Source organism: Panicum virgatum, chromosome 2K (assembly GCF_016808335.1).
Source record: "Panicum virgatum strain AP13 chromosome 2K, P.virgatum_v5, whole genome shotgun sequence".
In the NCBI taxonomy this organism is placed as follows: Eukaryota; Viridiplantae; Streptophyta; class Magnoliopsida; order Poales; family Poaceae; genus Panicum; species Panicum virgatum.
The window spans coordinates 59,250,999-59,268,832 of NC_053137.1; the positions used below are offsets into that span (position 1 = coordinate 59,250,999).

General features: G+C 45.2%; 1 protein-coding gene and 2 pseudogenes across 1 annotated transcript; 1 reads left to right on the forward strand and 2 right to left on the reverse strand.

The window, feature by feature from the left end:
• The first annotated feature begins 1,948 nt into the window (after positions 1-1,948).
• Positions 1,949-3,915, forward strand: LOC120690426 (glucan endo-1,3-beta-glucosidase-like). The gene is made up of 3 exons (XM_039973067.1): positions 1,949-2,146; positions 2,243-3,562; positions 3,699-3,915. Exons 1-3 carry the CDS (start codon positions 2,035-2,037, stop codon positions 3,776-3,778), a joined length of 1,512 nt encoding a protein of 503 aa, XP_039829001.1. The 5' UTR covers positions 1,949-2,034; the 3' UTR covers positions 3,779-3,915.
• A 2,639-nt stretch (positions 3,916-6,554) lies between these two features.
• Positions 6,555-9,402, reverse strand: LOC120690395 (annotated as a pseudogene).
• Positions 9,403-11,475: 2,073 nt separating this feature from the next.
• Positions 11,476-16,860, reverse strand: LOC120690379 (annotated as a pseudogene).
• Between the last annotated feature and the right edge of the window lie 974 nt (positions 16,861-17,834).

Sequence of the window (17,834 nt, forward strand, 5' to 3'; positions counted from 1 at the left end):
TGGCTAGCTTGTTCAGACTGCAGCAGGAAGGTGCCAAATTTATCACATGTCACTCATGCATTGTGCCTGTCTGTCAAGGGCTTATTATCTTGTGTGGAGCAATCCAAGGCCGTGCAAGTCAAAGACTAGATTTAATTTGGTGAGCGAACTAACCTTCCCATGCACCGACAAAGGAATCACATGTTCCAGCAAATACAAAAACAAGCTTATTATCTTTCATAAAAAAAAGAAGAGTAGACTCCTCCAGCCTTTTATGACCGAAGACCTTCCGACAACTAATATTCAACCGACAGCAGAAAGATCATGCAACGAGTAAACTAACCTTCCAATCTAAAAGTCTAATTTTCACCCTCGAACTATCGCAAAAGTCTGATTTTCAACCTTCAACTATGAAACCGGACAACATAGGCCATCCAACTGTCAAAACCGGGCAAATTTGGCGCTTGGGGTGATTTTGAAGGTGGTTTTAAATTTTCTAAAAAAATAAATAAATCTAATTATTTTTAAAAAATTGAACTAATTCACTTTAAATCAGAAAAATATGAAATTAGTACCAAATTTTTTCTAAAAATGTAACCTATCTATTATTGCTCCATTTGAATCTTAGTTATAAAAAATAATAGGCATAACTGTAAGTAGCCAAATATGATGAACATAAAAAAATTAGATCTGAATAGCTCACAAGTCATGTGACAATAGATAGGTTACATTTTTAGAAAACTTTTTATACCCATTTCATAATTTATTGACTTAAAATGAATTATTTATAAATTTTTAAGTGTAAAATTGAATATTTTTAATTCTCACAAAATAGAAAACCACCTTCAAAACCACCCAAGAGCCAAATTTGCCCGGTTTTGACAGTTGGATGACCTATATTGTCCGGTTTCGTAGTTGAAGGTTGAAAATCAGACTTTTGCAATAGTTGGAGGGTGTAAACCGGACTTTTCCCTTATCAAAATACACGATTGAGGTGCGCTGGCATTTCAAATTTATAACACATGAAAATGACAAATAAAGCACTTAAATTTGTTCGTCTGTGTCACTTACTACGTCCCTATACTCTCAAATTGCAGGACCGACTCCCTAAACCTAACTTTGGGTGTCATCTGGGTCCATATATTTTCAAAATGCAGATGGGACCCACTAAACTTGGTTTCGGGTGTCATACATGTACATGTACTCTTCAAATGTAGTGTTATCTCACAAATAAAGCATGATATGATAAAATATTATGCTTTCAAACCTATAATTATTTTTGTTGCCTCATTTTTCTAACTCGTTTGTTACCCCTTCAGTTTCTCCTAATATTTTGTTTGGTATTTCATGGTATTCATAAGTCGCTGCTATTTGGCAAGAGTAGTTAAATGTCATTTAAGTTTGGATTATAAAGGCTAACCATCATGTTTACCATCAAATTAAGATATTCATTCCAAATTAAAATATGTTCAAATTTTTTGGATTCATACTTAATATCCTATACATTCTTAGTTAAATTAGTTTTATTTGACTATAGCTGATGTATATCTATTAAAAAAGATATATCAATTTAATTGAGATGAAAATGCATTTTAAATGTATAGGGACCTAAATGACACTTGTAGCCAAGTTTAGGGAGTAGAATATGCTTTTCAAAAGTTTGTGGACCTAAATTGCACCCGAGGCTAAATTTAGATATTCAAATCTGCAACTTGAGAGTATAGAGAGTACAGAGACCTAAGTGACACAATCAAACAAGTTCAAGTATTGGCATGTATTTTACTCAATAAAGCAAATCACAACCATTTTAATAGAGAGATATATACAAAAAAGGAATGTTTTCATGAGGTCTAACCATATTCTAGATTTCCTCCAATATTGTTCATAGAAATATTTCTTATGTTCTGAAGGGCAAGAACTTCTCCCATAATTTGGAACGCTCTAGATAATACTTTTGATTTTCCTTTTTGAGTCTCGAGGGAGAAAAATTATGTTTGTGGGTTTGACCTTCCATTGCACCGGCTATTTAAATTCCACGCACCCTTGTTGCTCACTATGAGTTGCTCTGTCCGCTCCTCGCCACTGCAGGGGAGAATGGCACTGAATCGCCTCTTCGTCCTCTTCCTCGGCACCGCATTGCCTCTACTCTTCTTCTTCTCCCTTGCAGGTAACCGCGTTTGGCTTCTCACAAGACGGCTGTTTATGAGATGTTTGCAGCAGGTACAATTTCAATGCTAATTGTTGTTTGCTCTGCACATTGTAGATGCCGGCAAGGTGGGGGTGAGCTACGGCAGGCTGGGGAACAACCTGCCGAGCACGGCGTCGGTGGTAAAGCTGCTGAAGCAGAGCGGCATCACCACGGTGAGGCTGTACGACGCCAACCCAAGGGTGCTCAAGGCCCTGGCCAACACCGGCATCACGGTGATGGTGATGCTTCCCAACGACCACCTCGCCGCCGCGGCCGCGGACCCGGCGAGCGCGCGCCGGTGGGTGCTCCGGAACGTGGCGGCGCACTACCCGGCCACGCGGATCCACGGCGTGGCCGTGGGGAACGAGGTGTTCGAGGAGGCGAGCAACCTGACGCGGCAGCTGGTCCCGGCCATGGCCAACGTGCACGCCGCGCTGGTGAGGCTGGGCCTGGACGAGGCCGTGAAGGTGTCCACGCCGCTCGCGTTCACCGCGCTCCAGGAGTCGTGGCCGCCGTCCGCGGGCAGGTTCCGGGACGACATCGCGCGGCCGGTGATGAAGCCCATGCTCGACTTCCTGGAGCGGACGGGGTCCTACCTCACCGTTAACGCCTACCCGTTCTTCGCCTACGTCGAGCAGCCGGACAAGATCTCCCTCGACTACGCCCTGGGCAGCGCCAAGGCCGGCGTGCGCGACCCCGTCACCGGCCTCGTGTACCACAGCCTCCTGGACGCCCAGCTCGACGCCACGTTCTTCGCCATGGAGAAGCTGGGGTCGTCGGGGGCCAGGCAGGGAAACTCTCTTGGGAGAGGGACACCCCCTGCGCGCGCCTACGTTTCGGAGAGCGGGTGGCCTTCCGGCGGGAGGCGCCGACCCGGGAGACGTTTAGACTTGGAGGCTGGGGGTGGAGCGGGAGCCTCGGCGGCGGCGCTCGCCAACGCCAAGGCGTACAACAATTACCTCATCAACCGCGTGCTGTCCTGCGACACGGGCACCCCGTACCGGCCCGACGCCGACATGGACGTCTACATCTTCGCCCTCTTCAACGAGAACGACAAGGGCTGCGGAGAGGACGACATCGAGCAGCACTTCGGCCTGTTCTACCCGAACCAGACCAAGGTGTACGAGTTCGACTTCCGCGGCGCCGCGCCGTCGGCGTCGAGCTGGTGCGTGGCGAACGCGTCGGCCGGGGTGGCGTGGCTGCAGGCGGCGCTGGACTGGGCGTGCGGCCACGGCGCGGACTGCAGCGACATCCAGGCCGGCGCGCCGTGCTTCGAGCCCGACACCGTGGTCGCGCACGCCTCGCATGCGTTCAACAGCTACTACCAGCGCAGCGGCCGGGCCAGCGGGACGTGCGACTTCGCCGGCGCCGCCTACGTCGTCTACCACGCGCCAAGTGAGTCCAGGCCTCGCTCTGTTTTCTCTCGGCGCGACTCCACTGCCCTTATCCTGAATGAATCGTGTTCTTGTTCTCCCACGGGGGATCCGGTGACCTGTAATCTCACCGTTGTTTGCTGCTCTGTTTTGTGCAGAGATTGGGAACTGCGTGCTGCCATCGCAGGTTTGGATTCAAGAAGCAGCAGCGAAGTCTGAAGGATATGCTGCGATCTGATGTTCCGGTTTCCAGAGAAGTTCAGTTTAACCTTTTACCTTGTAAAACTAGAAAGATGCATGTATACCTCGGCACCTGCACGTCAGATGCTTCTGTACTGGATCTTGGTTGATTGAGTTTACCTTCGTTCTCACTCATTTCTCACGTTTCAAAATCTGCCCATATTCTCGTGTTTAACTGTATGGAGTATCAAACAAGTCAACAGTCCGGGGCTTACAAAATGTTTTGGCTTCGTGTTGTAATGATTTTGGGGGCAACTACCACATGGAGACACCAGTCAGAGCCTTACCCATGGTGCCTTGCACATGGAGACACCACTCAGATAAATGGAGATAAATCCCAACAGATTTAGTACCAGCAGTGACAACCACTTATCTGTGCTGCCGTGTGATTGAGAGCAGAACGTTGGAACTGTGCTGCCACGCGCACCGCGCACGGATGGCAGACGGTTGGTCGCAGAAACGCTGGCGCGCACACTTGTTTTCTGGCCCATGATTGTACGTGGACCATATAGAAGCTGACAGCTGCATACTGACGCAGATATGAGGTATGCAAATAAAGATTCTGAGGAAAAGAGCTCATAATTTTAAAATCAAATTTCCAAATAAAATTCGGATTATAAGGACCTTCAAAACTAGATCACACATGACTATATTTTGATAATCTTTTCCTCGGAACAATTTTTTATAAATGTGGAACAATTTATTTTTGAAAGAAGAACAACGATTCCATCTTCAAAATAAAATTGTTCAAGTATAAAAATTATCCAAAAATATTTTTCTATAAATGTGAAAAATTTTACTTTTGAAAAAAAAACTATAGTTCTGTCTTCGCAATAAAATTGCTTCAGTATAAAAATTATCCAACTATATTCAAGTGTGATCATATTTTAAAGATATTATCATAAGAGACATGTTATGTGACTAGGTTTTTATTTTAACTTTTGTGCTAAAAGATATTGGTTTTTGTATGTTGCACTTAAACTTTTCTATCTTTCTTGAGCAATGTGCGGTAGGATCGTTGGTAGTCACACGTGTGATTGCTTACAACCGCGTTACACATCTTAATGTATTTTAATTTAATAATCATCAAATGTCAACCATTAAGATGTGTAGGAGTGTAACGTATCCAGATGGACCCCGTTAACGCGCGACCCCTTCCTTCCTCCAGGCGTGCCTTCTACTCTGCTTATCTCTGTACGAACTGCCACAAGTGACGTATCTTTCATACTTTGCTAGCTCTATCTCCCACCCATGAATTGCATGTTGGTGGAGCTTTTGTTGGTGGAGCTTTTTTTTAACATGCAATTTGCTCATAAAAAATATTTTATCTTCTTCGGATGATCTCTGTTTTGAATACCGATTGCACTGTTGTGTTTTAGGTGATGAGACGAACAAAACAAGATCTCACTTGCATATATTTTGAAGACATTTTGCACTAGTAGCAACTTATATGTAAATTTGAATTTGATATTATTGAAGGAGTTGCTACTATATATATATATATATATATATATATATATATATATATATATATATATATATATATATATATATATATAAGTTGCCACAGATATAAGATAAAGGTTCTCACAAAAAATATTTATAAGTTGTCATAAAAATAAAGTTGTCAGAAAGGCATAATTTGTTATAAGTATAAGTTCTCACAAAATAGAATCTGTCATATGAATTGAATGAGTTGTAACAAAAACAAGATGTCATATACATAAATTAAAAAAGGAGTAAAATATAGTACACAAAAGTTCATATACGAATTGTCATAAAAATAAAAATTGTCACACATTTAAACAGAAGTTGCAAAAAAAATTGGAATCTATTATACATATAAGTTGTCACACATATAAGATATAAATTACTACAAACAAAATATATCATACACTCATACATATAAGTTGACACAAAACAAAATTGTTATGCACATAAGTTATTACTAAAGTAAACTGATATACACATAAGTTGCTACAGAAAGGTCACATAAGTTACTACTAGTTCATAAATATCGTTAAAACATATGCAAGTGGGATCTAGTTTTGTTCGTCTCGACGCATAGAATACAACGGTGTAATCGATTTTCCAAACAAAAGTAATATAAAGAAGATAAAATAGTTCTACGAAGAAGCATTATTCAAGAAAAAAAGCATGCAAGGGTGGTAGAGAGGGAGGGGAGGATGTGATGAAGGTGTGGGGCCACGTGCGCAGCAGGCCATTATGCGCGCTGCATGCGTGAGGAGGGAGGAGGGAAAGGCCGGCAGCCTGTTGGGCTGGAGAGTCGCAAGTTATTGCTGCCGCGCGACCAATCGCCGGTTAGCTTTTTCCTATCCAGATGCTAGTAGGGCTTTTGTTCAACGAGAGGATCCATTCTGGCCCAACACACAACAAGAATCCCAGCCCACATATCACATATGTTGCAAATCATCCTTCCTTAATCCATCCATTATTCTAAATACTTATCGTTGACAAAGAAAGAAAGAATTACTGGGTGCAAAACATGCTTGGACTTGAGGTCCTGAATGTGTGCTGTGTCATGTTCTCGAAAAGGGGGAAAATGGAAAAGGCAACAACAAAGGTACGCCTAAGCTCTCTTGTTTCGGCCTTTCGTGTTCGCTTACGCTCGGCCCAATTATCTAGCTAATGGGTTGGGCCTAACTGGGCCTGGTTTTGGCTATTGAGGTGTTTTCTCGAGATTTTTCCTCCCTACAGAAATTCGATCTTCTAAACAGAAGTTCAGATGTCTTCACGTTGAAACATATCAGGGCTCAGGGGCACAAATTTTTTTTTAGAAACTGTCGAACTTCTGTTTACTTGTTATTACCCTTGCAACTATCAGGAAAGAAAAAAAAAATCGAGCAATTGTCAGGACGGACAGAGGCAATTGGCAGCCTCACGTGACTGATCTTTACACACACACACACAATCCTCCCATGGCTAACCCGTCAGCGACACCGTCGACGGGGCAGCGTTGGCGCTGTTGCTCCTGGCGAAGAACCCCGGCTTGGACGGTGCCTGGAGGGTGACCGTGTCGCTGCCGAGCATCATCACGACGGCCGACATCACCGGCCGGGCCGCCGGGTCTCCCTGGACGCACAGCAGCCCGACGTGGACGCACCTGATCACGTCGCCCGCCGGGAAGCTGCCGCCCATGCTCGGGTCGACCAGCTCCGCCACCGCCCCGGCCTCCCAGTGCTCCCACACCTGCACCATGGTTCGCATTCGTAACCGTAAGCTAAACTTCACCGCAACATTCAGAGACACTTGCAATCACTGATCAGACATTCAGACTGAACATACGGTGGTCAAGAGATCTTCAGACTGCTGGGGTCTGCAGCCGCCGTCGCTATTGTTCTTCCTCCCCGTGACGATCTCCAGCACCATGACGCCGAAGCTGAACGCGTCCGATTTCACGGAGTAGTTCCCGCGCATCAGGTACTCCGGCGCCATGTACCCACTGAAACGAGTAACCAGGACAAATTTCAGTTATTTTTGCCTGAAGAAAAGATGAACCTGAAAGGGTTAACAAAGTAATTTATGTGGTACTGACTAGGTTCCGACAACACGGCTGGTGACGGCCTGCGTCTGATCTCGGCCGAAGATCCTCGCGAGGCCGAAGTCCGAGATCTTGGGGTTCATGTTGGCGTCCAGCAGGACGTTGTTGGCCTTGAGGTCACGGTGGACAACTTTGAGCTGGGAGTCTTCGTGCAGGTACTGCAGTCCCCGAGCGATGCCGTTGATGATCCTGTACCTCTGCTCCCAGTTAAGCTGCTCACGCTTCTCGTTTTCAGAGTCTGAAATGATCATAAAGAGAGTAGTGATCAATGTGACGATACAAAACTTGCAGGAAAAAAATGAAGGGTCATCAATCGCGTTGAGCACGATCATCAGTACCGAAGAGGATGAGGTCGAGGCTCCGGTTGGGGACGAACTCGTAGACGAGCAGCCGTTCTTGCTGCTCCAGGCAGACGCCCACGAGCCTGACGAGGTTCCTGTGCTTCAGCTTGGCCACCAGCGCGAGCTCGTTCTTCAGCTCCTAAGCTCCCTGCGTCGAGCTGTTCGACAGCCGCTTCACTGCTATTTCCTCACCGTCGGGGAGGACACCCTGAACAAGTCGAAACCAAACATTGCACGCTACGATTCAGAAAAAAAAATCAGTTCAGTTCAGAATCATCTGCTACCTTGTACACAGCACCGAAACCGCCTTCGCCGAGCTTGTTGCTCTCATCGAAATCTCCGGTGGCAGTCCGCAGGGTGGAGACGTCGATCATCATGGAGTCCACCATTTCGATGTCCTCTGCTTCAGTGGAATACATGGGATCTGTTCCAAGTATGAATTGGATAAGTAATTTGTTTTCAGATTCTTGGAAGTGCTTAACGCTGTGAAATCAGAGAATTCTGCAGGAACGTACTTTGCTGCTTGGCATGCGCAATTTGTCGGCGCCGGTTCCTGAGACAGAGGAAGGTGACCAGGTTCAGGGCTGCTAGAGTTGGCAGGACAACTGCAAGAACCACCCAGGGCACACGGCGCTTCCGTTCTCCTGGGAAGCAAATCAAGCACACTTGTTGTGAAGAAAGTTTGAAACGGTAAAAGTAAATGAAATGTAGCTCAAAAGAATTTGAAATTTCCAAGCCACTCATTCATTCAATACCCTCGCATGCGTGCTCCGTCACCGTCACGCGCAGCGCACCCAAGTGTTGACTTGTGATGTGTTCGTTAATTATGCCAAACAAATACCAAATGGACGCTTTCTCTCACCTCCTCCGGCTGCCGCCGGCCTGCCGGCCGTCGGCTCCACAGCCGGCGCCGGCGCTCCAGGGCTTGGTGATGCCAGCCGCACCATCGCCGGCCCGTTGTAGAAGGGCCTGGTCTCGAAGCGGTAGGTGCAGTCGACCCCGAGCACCCTGCCTCCGATATTGCTCCCGAATCCCCCCAGGAACGCCGCAACGATCCCGGCGAGGCACTTCCGGCACTGCGCCGCCGTCTGGTCCGGCGTGCACTGCGCCGCGCTGTAAATCTTGGGGAACTCCAGGTCGAAGTCGGCCTCCCCGGTCGCGAACCGCCGCGTCGAGCTCGCGGCGCGCTCGGCGGTGGCGTTGACGAGGGCGGCCAGGAGGGTCTGGAACCGGGCCGGCTCCGACGTGACGTTCGCGTCGTTGAAGGCGCGGTACGTGTTGAGCGCCGGGCCGGTGTCGTCGCCGGGGAGGGTGTGGACGTCGGAATAGTGCGCCGTGCAGGTGTCGTAGTAGATGGTGGCCTCCTTGGAGTAGGGGCACTCGCTGGGCAGGTCCTGGATGGCCTGGGTGAGGCAGCCGAAGCAGCCCGTGGCGTTGATGTCGCCGCGGCAGAGCCCCACGGCCCAGAGCTGCTCCGGGACGGCTCCGACGACGACGGCGGCGAAGAGGTCCGGGGACGAGGAGACGTTCTTGGGAAGGGTGGCGGTGACGAAGTCGAGGTGGGCCTGGTACGTGCTGTTGGCCACGAAATTGCTGGTGTAGCCGCACACTGGCCATGGGTAGCCCGCCGCGCGGGCTAGGAGTTGTGCCACAGCGAGGATGGCCGCCACGGGTAGGAAGTGACGATGAGCCATTGCTCGTGGTGGAAATTGGAAAGAAACATTAAAGTTAGGAGGCAGCTTATGACCTTATGTAGACGAGGGTCGTCCGACGACCCACTGACGAATGCAAAGTTGTAGACAGGAATTCGGGAAAGGTCCATTCTACGCCCCACTAGCATATATGGTTATTTTTTTAGAAAGCATATAGATCCAAATATCCAATGACTACGATGAATAAAGTCTGCATGATTGATGCTGTATATTTCTGATACTTTTTAATTTTATAGGATTTATTTATTTTCCTATCTCATCTCATGAGGATTAATAAAAAATAAGATTCCAGTTAGTACTAGTAAAATGTAATGATTATAGACTATCGATTGATAACCAGATGTTTTTGAAGTTTTGTAAGAAAGATCAAGGGTGCTGATCATATAGTCAAGGGGTTTTACCAAACTTTTGGTTCCAATTTAATAATTGAGTAAAGTACATCGGCGGTCAATAAACTTGTTATGGTGTGTCATCTAGGTCCCTAAACTCTTAAAATACATTTTCAGAACCCTGAACTTGTTTCAAGGTGTCACATAAGATCCTTAACCTCTCAAGTTGCATTTTAAAGTCTATAAACTAGTCCCGTGGTGTCATGCAGGTCTCTAAACTCTCAAGCTGCTATCTTTAATCTAATATAAATGTTGTTTTGCTACTTTAAGATAATGAAAAATTCTTTTGGTGCTTTAAATTTAAGAAAAGTGATATTTTGATTTTTATTGAGAATGGGAATAAATTATCTTAATAAATTTATACAAAGCGCATGCAAAATGCGAATAGTTAGTAGGAAACATTTAGGATTAGCACTGATATCTCCATGTTAAATGAGAAAACTATAATTATCCACCGTTGATATCAAATAATCTAGATTAACCCATGATGTATGATTAATAAGCAGGTAATTCATAATTAAAATGGCCTTAGTGGTAAGATTTCTAAATGAATCGACTGAAAAAATATTTTAATAAATAGTCCATTTTGAATACAATTAATTAAAGATAATTTTTAGGGATATGAAAATTCACCTTGATAGTTTAGGGACCAAAATGATATATTGAGACAAATTTGGGGACCTGAAGATGCATCTTAAGAGTTTAGGGATCCGAACGACACATCCGGACAAGTTTATGATCTAAAAGTGCACTTTGAGAGTTTAGGTACTACATGACACACCTTGAGATAAGTTTGAGGACCACCCATATGTTTTACTCTTAATATCTTGTCAGGCAGGATAGGCTAACACATGATTGTTCAGTCATTTTTTTTTCATGATTTAATACATACTTACATAGAATTCAAAGTAATAAATTTAAATCCCCGTTAAATCTCATTTATCCGAACAAGCTCTGCTGTCATCACTTATCAGCAATGGAAGTGTGAACACATATCAGTGGCTATTGTTGCCAGCATTGAGTCCACTGTATTGGTCATTTGGTAGGTCTCCCCTTGGACTTTGACAAATAAAACCGTGGCCGTTGGTATCTAGAGAACCCAACTGTAGTGGACTGAAGATGTATTTCCTCTGAATACGAGACCAAGACCGTTGCCTAACTTTTTATATGGAATAAACGACTGTACTACTATGCAGCAGTAAGAAAAAAGAGTGATATTTCCGGTGTTACAGCAGCTTTGGAAGTTGGAATTATTATCACTTATTATTGTCGCCTGGTGCAGATTCCCCTTTTTTTTTCTACAAGAGCTGAAAGCTTTTGGAAAGAAGTAGCAAGAAGGTTTGGGTCAAGTCGCCGTTGGCTTGGATTATGCGTATGAGGGTTGTAGGAAAGTGGCAACTCGCAAGTGGGGTCGGGAGGTGCATCATCCGTGCATGTATGAATGCATACTGGGGCACCCTGTAAGCAATGTATCTGCAGAACAGAAACAAATGGTGCTGCTTTGCTGGTCGACTTTTTCCACATCCCGGCCGTGCGTGCGACGTTTGTGCTTCTTATCTTGTGGAATTCCTGATGCCTGGGAATATATTTGGGATCTTTTGACTATGCTTCAGAAAGATTTTACAAGTACAGTTGAGCTCATATTAAAGTTCCCTCACTCTACTTTTGAAGTGGATTTGACAAAGAAAATGTGGGCCCAAGTTAAATTCTATTCTTAGCTCATTCTTGTTGATCTGCTAAACACTAACACACGTTCAGTCTGGTTACATCTGTGTCACGTACCTTGATTATGTGGAGGAAATAGTCGCGCATCATTTTTTTGGATGCTCCACAAGTATCCCATATGGGTTCAAAATGGGCATCTACAACTCAATCTCAAACATAAACACTGAAATGAAAATTCTGAAAACCGTTTCTAGCCCATGCAAAAGCATACAGGTCGATGCGCACAAGTTGCTGAAAACTGTTGTGGACTCCCACGGCTAGCCCTGCACCGATGCCGCCGTCGACATGGTCGTGTTGTTAGTGCCGTTGTTCCTGGCGAAGAACGCCGGCTTGGACGGCGCTTGGAGGGTGATCGTGTCGCTGCCAAGCATCATCACCACTGACGACATGACCGGCCGCGCCGCCGGGTCTCCCTGGACGCACAGCAGCCCTACGTGGATGCACCTCAGCACGTCGCCCACCGGGAAGCTGCCGCTCATGCCCCGGTCCACCAGCTCCGTCGCCGTCAGTGCTCCCATACCTGCACGGTGGTTTGCAACAATGCAACCCTGAGCTTAGCTTCACCAGAACTTGCATAGACAATGGTGATCAGACTGCACTGCACTTACGGTGGTCAAGAGGTCTCCAGACTGCTGGGGTCTATCGCCGTCGTTACTGTTCTTCCTCCCCGTGACGATCTCCAGCACCATGACCCCGAAGCTGAACGCGTCCGACTTCACGGAGTAGTTCCCGCGCATCAGGTACTCCGGCGCCATGTACCCACTGAAACGAGGAACCAGGCAAAATTTCAGTCATTTTTGCCTGAAGAAAAGCTGAACCTGAACGGGTTAACAAATCAATTTATTTGGTATAGATACTGACTAGGTTCCGACGACACGGCTGGTGACGGCCTGGGTCTGGTCTCGGCCGAAGATCCTGGCGAGGCCGAAGTCCGAGATCTTGGGGTTCATGTTCGCGTCCAGCAGGATGTTGCTGGCTTTGAGGTCACGGTGGACAACTTTGAGCTGAGAGTCCTCGTGCAGATACTGCAGGCCCCGAGCGATGCCGTTGATGATCCTGTACCTCTGCTCCCAGTCCAGCTGCTCACGCTTCTCACTCTCAGTGTCTGAAATGGTAATGAAGGAAGCAGGGAGTGATCACGGATCAGTGATGTGATGATGAGGTAAAAGTTGCAAACGGCGTGCGTTGGGAGCAGTTCGATCGTTACCGAAGAGGGTGAGGTCGAGGCTCCGGTTGGGGACGAACTCGTAGACTAGCAGCCGTTCCTGCTGCTCCAGGCAGACGCCGACGAGCCTGACGAGGTTCTTGTGCTTGAGCTTGGCCACCAGCGCGAGCTCGTTCTTCAGCTCCTCCACTCCCTGCGTCGAGCTCCTGGACAGCCGCTTCACCGCTATTTGCTCGCCGTCGGGGAGGACACCCTGAACAAACCAAACCAAACGTACTCTGTTAGTCTCTGAGCATCTGTCAGTTGAGGAATTCCACGGAACATGCTTGATTGCTCCTTGAGTACCTTGTACACCGCTCCGAAGCCGCCTTCTCCGAGCTTGTTGCTCTCGTCGAAATTTCCTGTCGCGGCTCGCAGGGTGGAGACGTCGATCATCATCGAGTCCACCGTTTCCATGTCCTCTGCTTCGGCTGAATACACGGGGTCTGCTCAAGTAGAATTGGATTCGGATTGTTTTCAGGTTTCCAATAAAACGACTCAAGGTGTCAAAATTTCGGAGTTTTGAGGTACGGTCCATACATGGCTGCTTCTTCGCTTCTTCAATTGGTCGCCGCCGCCTCCAGAAACAGAGGCAGGCGATAAGATTCAAGGCTGCAAGACTTGGTAACCCAACTGCAAGAACAACGACTGCCACAGTGGAGTACTTTCGGGGCTTGCTAAAACGCGCGCGTGCGCTAGGAGAGTTTTCAACAAACGATTTCAGACATCATAGTTTTTTCTTTTTTGGAAACAACAGGTCCGCGCGCTGCTTGTACCGTGCATGCGTGCATGCGTAGCAGAACTATTGAAGGCATGTCCGCATGTGCCCCCCACCCCTCGAGACCCTCGAGAGTCTGCAGAAGCCCAGGCCCCAAGTGGTAGGCCCCTGCCTCCCCATTCACCTTCGGAATTTCCTTTAAACCCACTGTTATATATAAGTGTACATACATAAATTATAAAACAGATTTATATTACAGAGATCTTTTTTCTTTTCAGATTCTTTCTTTTTTTACCTTTTTTCTATCATGTGTCTAAGTTCTCTTGATAAATTCTTATAGAAGTTGTAGAAAAAAGTATATCGAGAATTGTACTCAAAAGTTATATGATGAACTTGTGCGTTAAAATATTTGTGCAATAAATCTTTCTGATAAAGTTAACACCATAGAAGTTGTGCAAAAAAGTTGTCCTCCACAAGTTATTTAAAAAACTATGTACCAAAATTTTATGTATTGTAAAAGTTGTGCTAAAAAGTTATTTTTTGAGAAGTTTAAGAAAGAATTATACGTAAAAGTTATGTGTACTGTAAAAGTTATGATGAGATTTTATGTCTCCGAACATGTGTGTTATAAGTTATACACAAAGTTATATTTACAAGTTATAACTTTCCAAAGAAAAAAACTAATTGATTTTATACGGACAGGGATCGCTTTCCTTTTTAGGAAACAAATTATTCCGCACAACTTTCCAATTTTGGAACATTATAACCTATATATATAATTTGCAAGTATAATTTTTTTTTGCACATCTTCACTGAAGCCAGATTCGTATTATAACTTTTTATGCTGTACATAACTTTTACGTATAATTTTTTCTTAACAATTTGAAATTAATACTTTTTTAACACAGCTTTCACAGTGCATACAAAATTTAATGTGTAGTTTTCTAAAATAACTTATAGAGGATAACTTTTCAGCACAAATTGTACGAAGATGTTATCTGGAAGATTTCTCACACAATTTTTGTACGCACAAATTTACCATGCAACTTCTAAGCACTAGTCTTGGTATAATTTTTTAGTACGATTTTCATATAAAAGTTGTCAAGAAAACTTCAGACATATAGAAGGTAAAAAGAAAAAACTAGAAAAGAAAAAAATAACAACACTTATGGAACGTAAAAGGAAAAACAAAAAAATGAAAAGAAAAAAATAAATACCTGTAATGTCAATCATATGGAGGTGGGTGAAAAAAAATAACGACTCACGTGGGTGGGTGGAGTCTCACGTCACACGTTACGTAGAGATCGGACTGCGGAGAGCACGGACAGCTCATCGCGCGCCACGAAGGGTCCTGACGCGCGATCGCCATAATGGAATCGCGAGTACTTTCTCCGTCCTGCGTGAGAAAACATCACTTCAAATACGTATCCCGGCAATTAATATAGCGAAAATATCACAAATTGAATATAGAAGACACAACACAAGGGGCAAATTTTCCATTGAAAACAAGGAATTCAATTTTCAGAAAAAAATTACTACGGATATTCAAAAAAAAAGACTTTAGATTGGCCACACTAGTCTATTAACTTGTGCTCATGCACGGGCTAGTTAGAGATATCTAATAATTATCTATTTCACGCTCTCTTTAACCAATTAAATATTCTAATCCAGTACTGCAAAGATATATATTTATCATTATATAATTGTAATAAATGTAAAAGGTTTAGTTACTAACAATTTTCTCACTTTGCATCACACTTTCATATATGTTTGATATGTGTTTAATTGAGCACTTTGTGTTGAGCTATGTGAACAACATAAAAATTGGTATTCTTATCTCTTCTCTTGTACATGATATATGGTGACAAACACCTTATGATTAGTATATATATTTATATAAATAATAACATAAATAATGTATTAATAATGATAGGAATAGTAATTTATAATTTTATATTGATGCACTTTAAGATTTTATTATAATAACATAATTTTGTTTCAGATTTGGAGTTGATTTTAACTTTTATTATTTTATCATTGGATAATATATATGAAAATTTAGGGATTGTTTGATATTATTTTATAATGGCATAAGTGGGTAATTTACATGAAGATTAGGGGATTATTTTAGATTATTTTTTATAATGGCAGAGGTGGGTAATTTAGATACATATTTAGGGGTTACTTTAGTCCATTTTTATAATAGCAAAGGTGGATAATTTATTAAAAAATATAACAGATCCAATGATTATTATGATTAGAGTTGCCGAATTGATGGCCGGATATTTCTGATTTTTGTGAGAATTTGTAGAATTTCTCTATTTTTTTTAGACTGTCCACCTAGGATAGATCCTAGGTGGCTTCACTTAGAGACTTCAAAAGGAGCCTCCAATTAGTAATAGTAAGATGGAAGTGCTGAGATGTTGGTTGTGTTTCAAACAAAGACGGGACATAAGCTTTTACTCACCTAATCTGGCGTCCGGCGGCGTCCCAACCGGTGGCTGCACAGCCGGCCCCGGCGCCGGCGCCGGCGCTGGCGTCGGAGCTCCTGAGATCGGTGATGCCATCCGCACCATTGCCGGTCCATGGAAGAAGGGCACCGTCTCGTACCGGTAGTTGCAGTTGATTGCGAGCACCCTACCTCCGATGTAGCTCTGGAACGCCCCCAGGTTCGCCGCCACGATGCTGGCGAGGCACCTCTGGCACTGCGCCGGCGTCCTGTCCGGCCTGCACTGCGCCAGGGTGTACACCTTGGGGAACTCATGGTTGAAGTCGGCCTCCCCAGTCGCGAACAGCCGCGTCGAGTTGTTCGCGGCGTAGGCGACGGTGGCGTTGATGAGGGCGGCTCGGAGGCTCACGAACCGGGCCGGGTCCGACATGACGTTGGCGTTGGTGTTGACGGTGTACGTCCCAGTCGTCATGCCGGCGTCGCCGCCGGGGAGGACGCGTACGCCGGAGTAGTGGAGGATGCAGGGGTCGTAGTAGATGGTGCCGTCCTTGTCGTAGGAGCAGTCGTTGGGCAGGTCCTTGAAAGCCTGGGTCAGGCAGCTGAAGCAGCCCGTGGCGTTGATGTCGCCGCGGCAGAGCCCCATGGCCCAGAGCTGCTGCGGGATGGTGCCGACGACGGCGGTGGCGAAGAGGATCGGGGACGTGGAGGCGTTCTTGGGCAGGGTGGCGGCAACGGAGTCGAGATGAGCCTGATACGTGCTGTTAGCCTCGAAGCTGTTGGTCCCGCCGCACACCGGCCAGGGGTAACCTGCGGCGGGGACAACGAGCAGGGCGGCGGCGGCGAGGATGGCCGCCATGGGCAGGAGGTGGTGAGCCATTGCGTTCGGTATACTCCGGTAGAAGGAGAGTTTTTTTTTTTTGGTGGAATAGAAGGAGAAAGTTAAGAGACAAAGCTATGTAGACGAGGGTAAATTAGTCAACGCTGGACATTGCCACGCCGATCCCCGCTGACCACAGCAAATGGCAATGCAAGTTGCTTGCTCCCTGCTTTCGTATATAAATATTTACACTTTCATGTTATAGTCTATAAATAAACTAAATTGTATATATATCTCCATCTTATATTTATGGATGGATTCTTGTATACTATTATAGAAAATATATTGTTCAGCGAAATTAAAGTTTGGATTTGGCATTTTCAATAAATTGGCCCACTTAAAACATTACACAATAGCATATGATTTCTACTTTAAGCACTAAATGATGGTGGCTCATGATTACTCTAGGAGCACATAGAATCTAGTGGTCTTTATTACTTTGTAATGATCCAAGGCCGCTTTACGGTAATTGGTTTTTTGCATGGCACAACAATATATTCCTTTCATGATATGCATGGTGCAGTGTTTCACTATATAAGTTCCTCTTATAAATTAGATTATAGTGCACATCTTACTATTACTAATTGCAGATTTCTTTGAAGCCTCCACGTGAAACTATCTAAAATTATAGGTGGACACTCTTAAAATAATAGAGAAATCATAAAAATTCTCTCATTGTCCTTTTCCTTCCTCCTTCCGCTTTCCTCTCGTCCCCTTCACTTTCCTCCCTTCTTTTCTCTGACTGGGGGTTCGCAAGGGAGCAGGGTTGGGTGGCGTCTCCGGCCAAGGAGTGGGGGTGCTCCGCGTGCTTTGGTCCTTGCGGGGAACGGAGGCTGCTGCAGAGAGCAAGCGACGGCGGCCCTCCATGTAGCTCCAGCGAGCTCCAGGCGACGGACTCCTGCGGGGGAGTCCAGCGAGATCCAGACGGCTCCAAGTTCTGGCGAGCCCGTCCACATCGGCTCGGTGGCGGTCCGCGCTCCATTTTTCTTTTTTTCTTTTCCTTTTTGTTTCCCTTTTTTCTTGTTTCAAGCAAACAAATATGTACTTTTTTGTAGCCATAATTTTTCTGTCAAATTT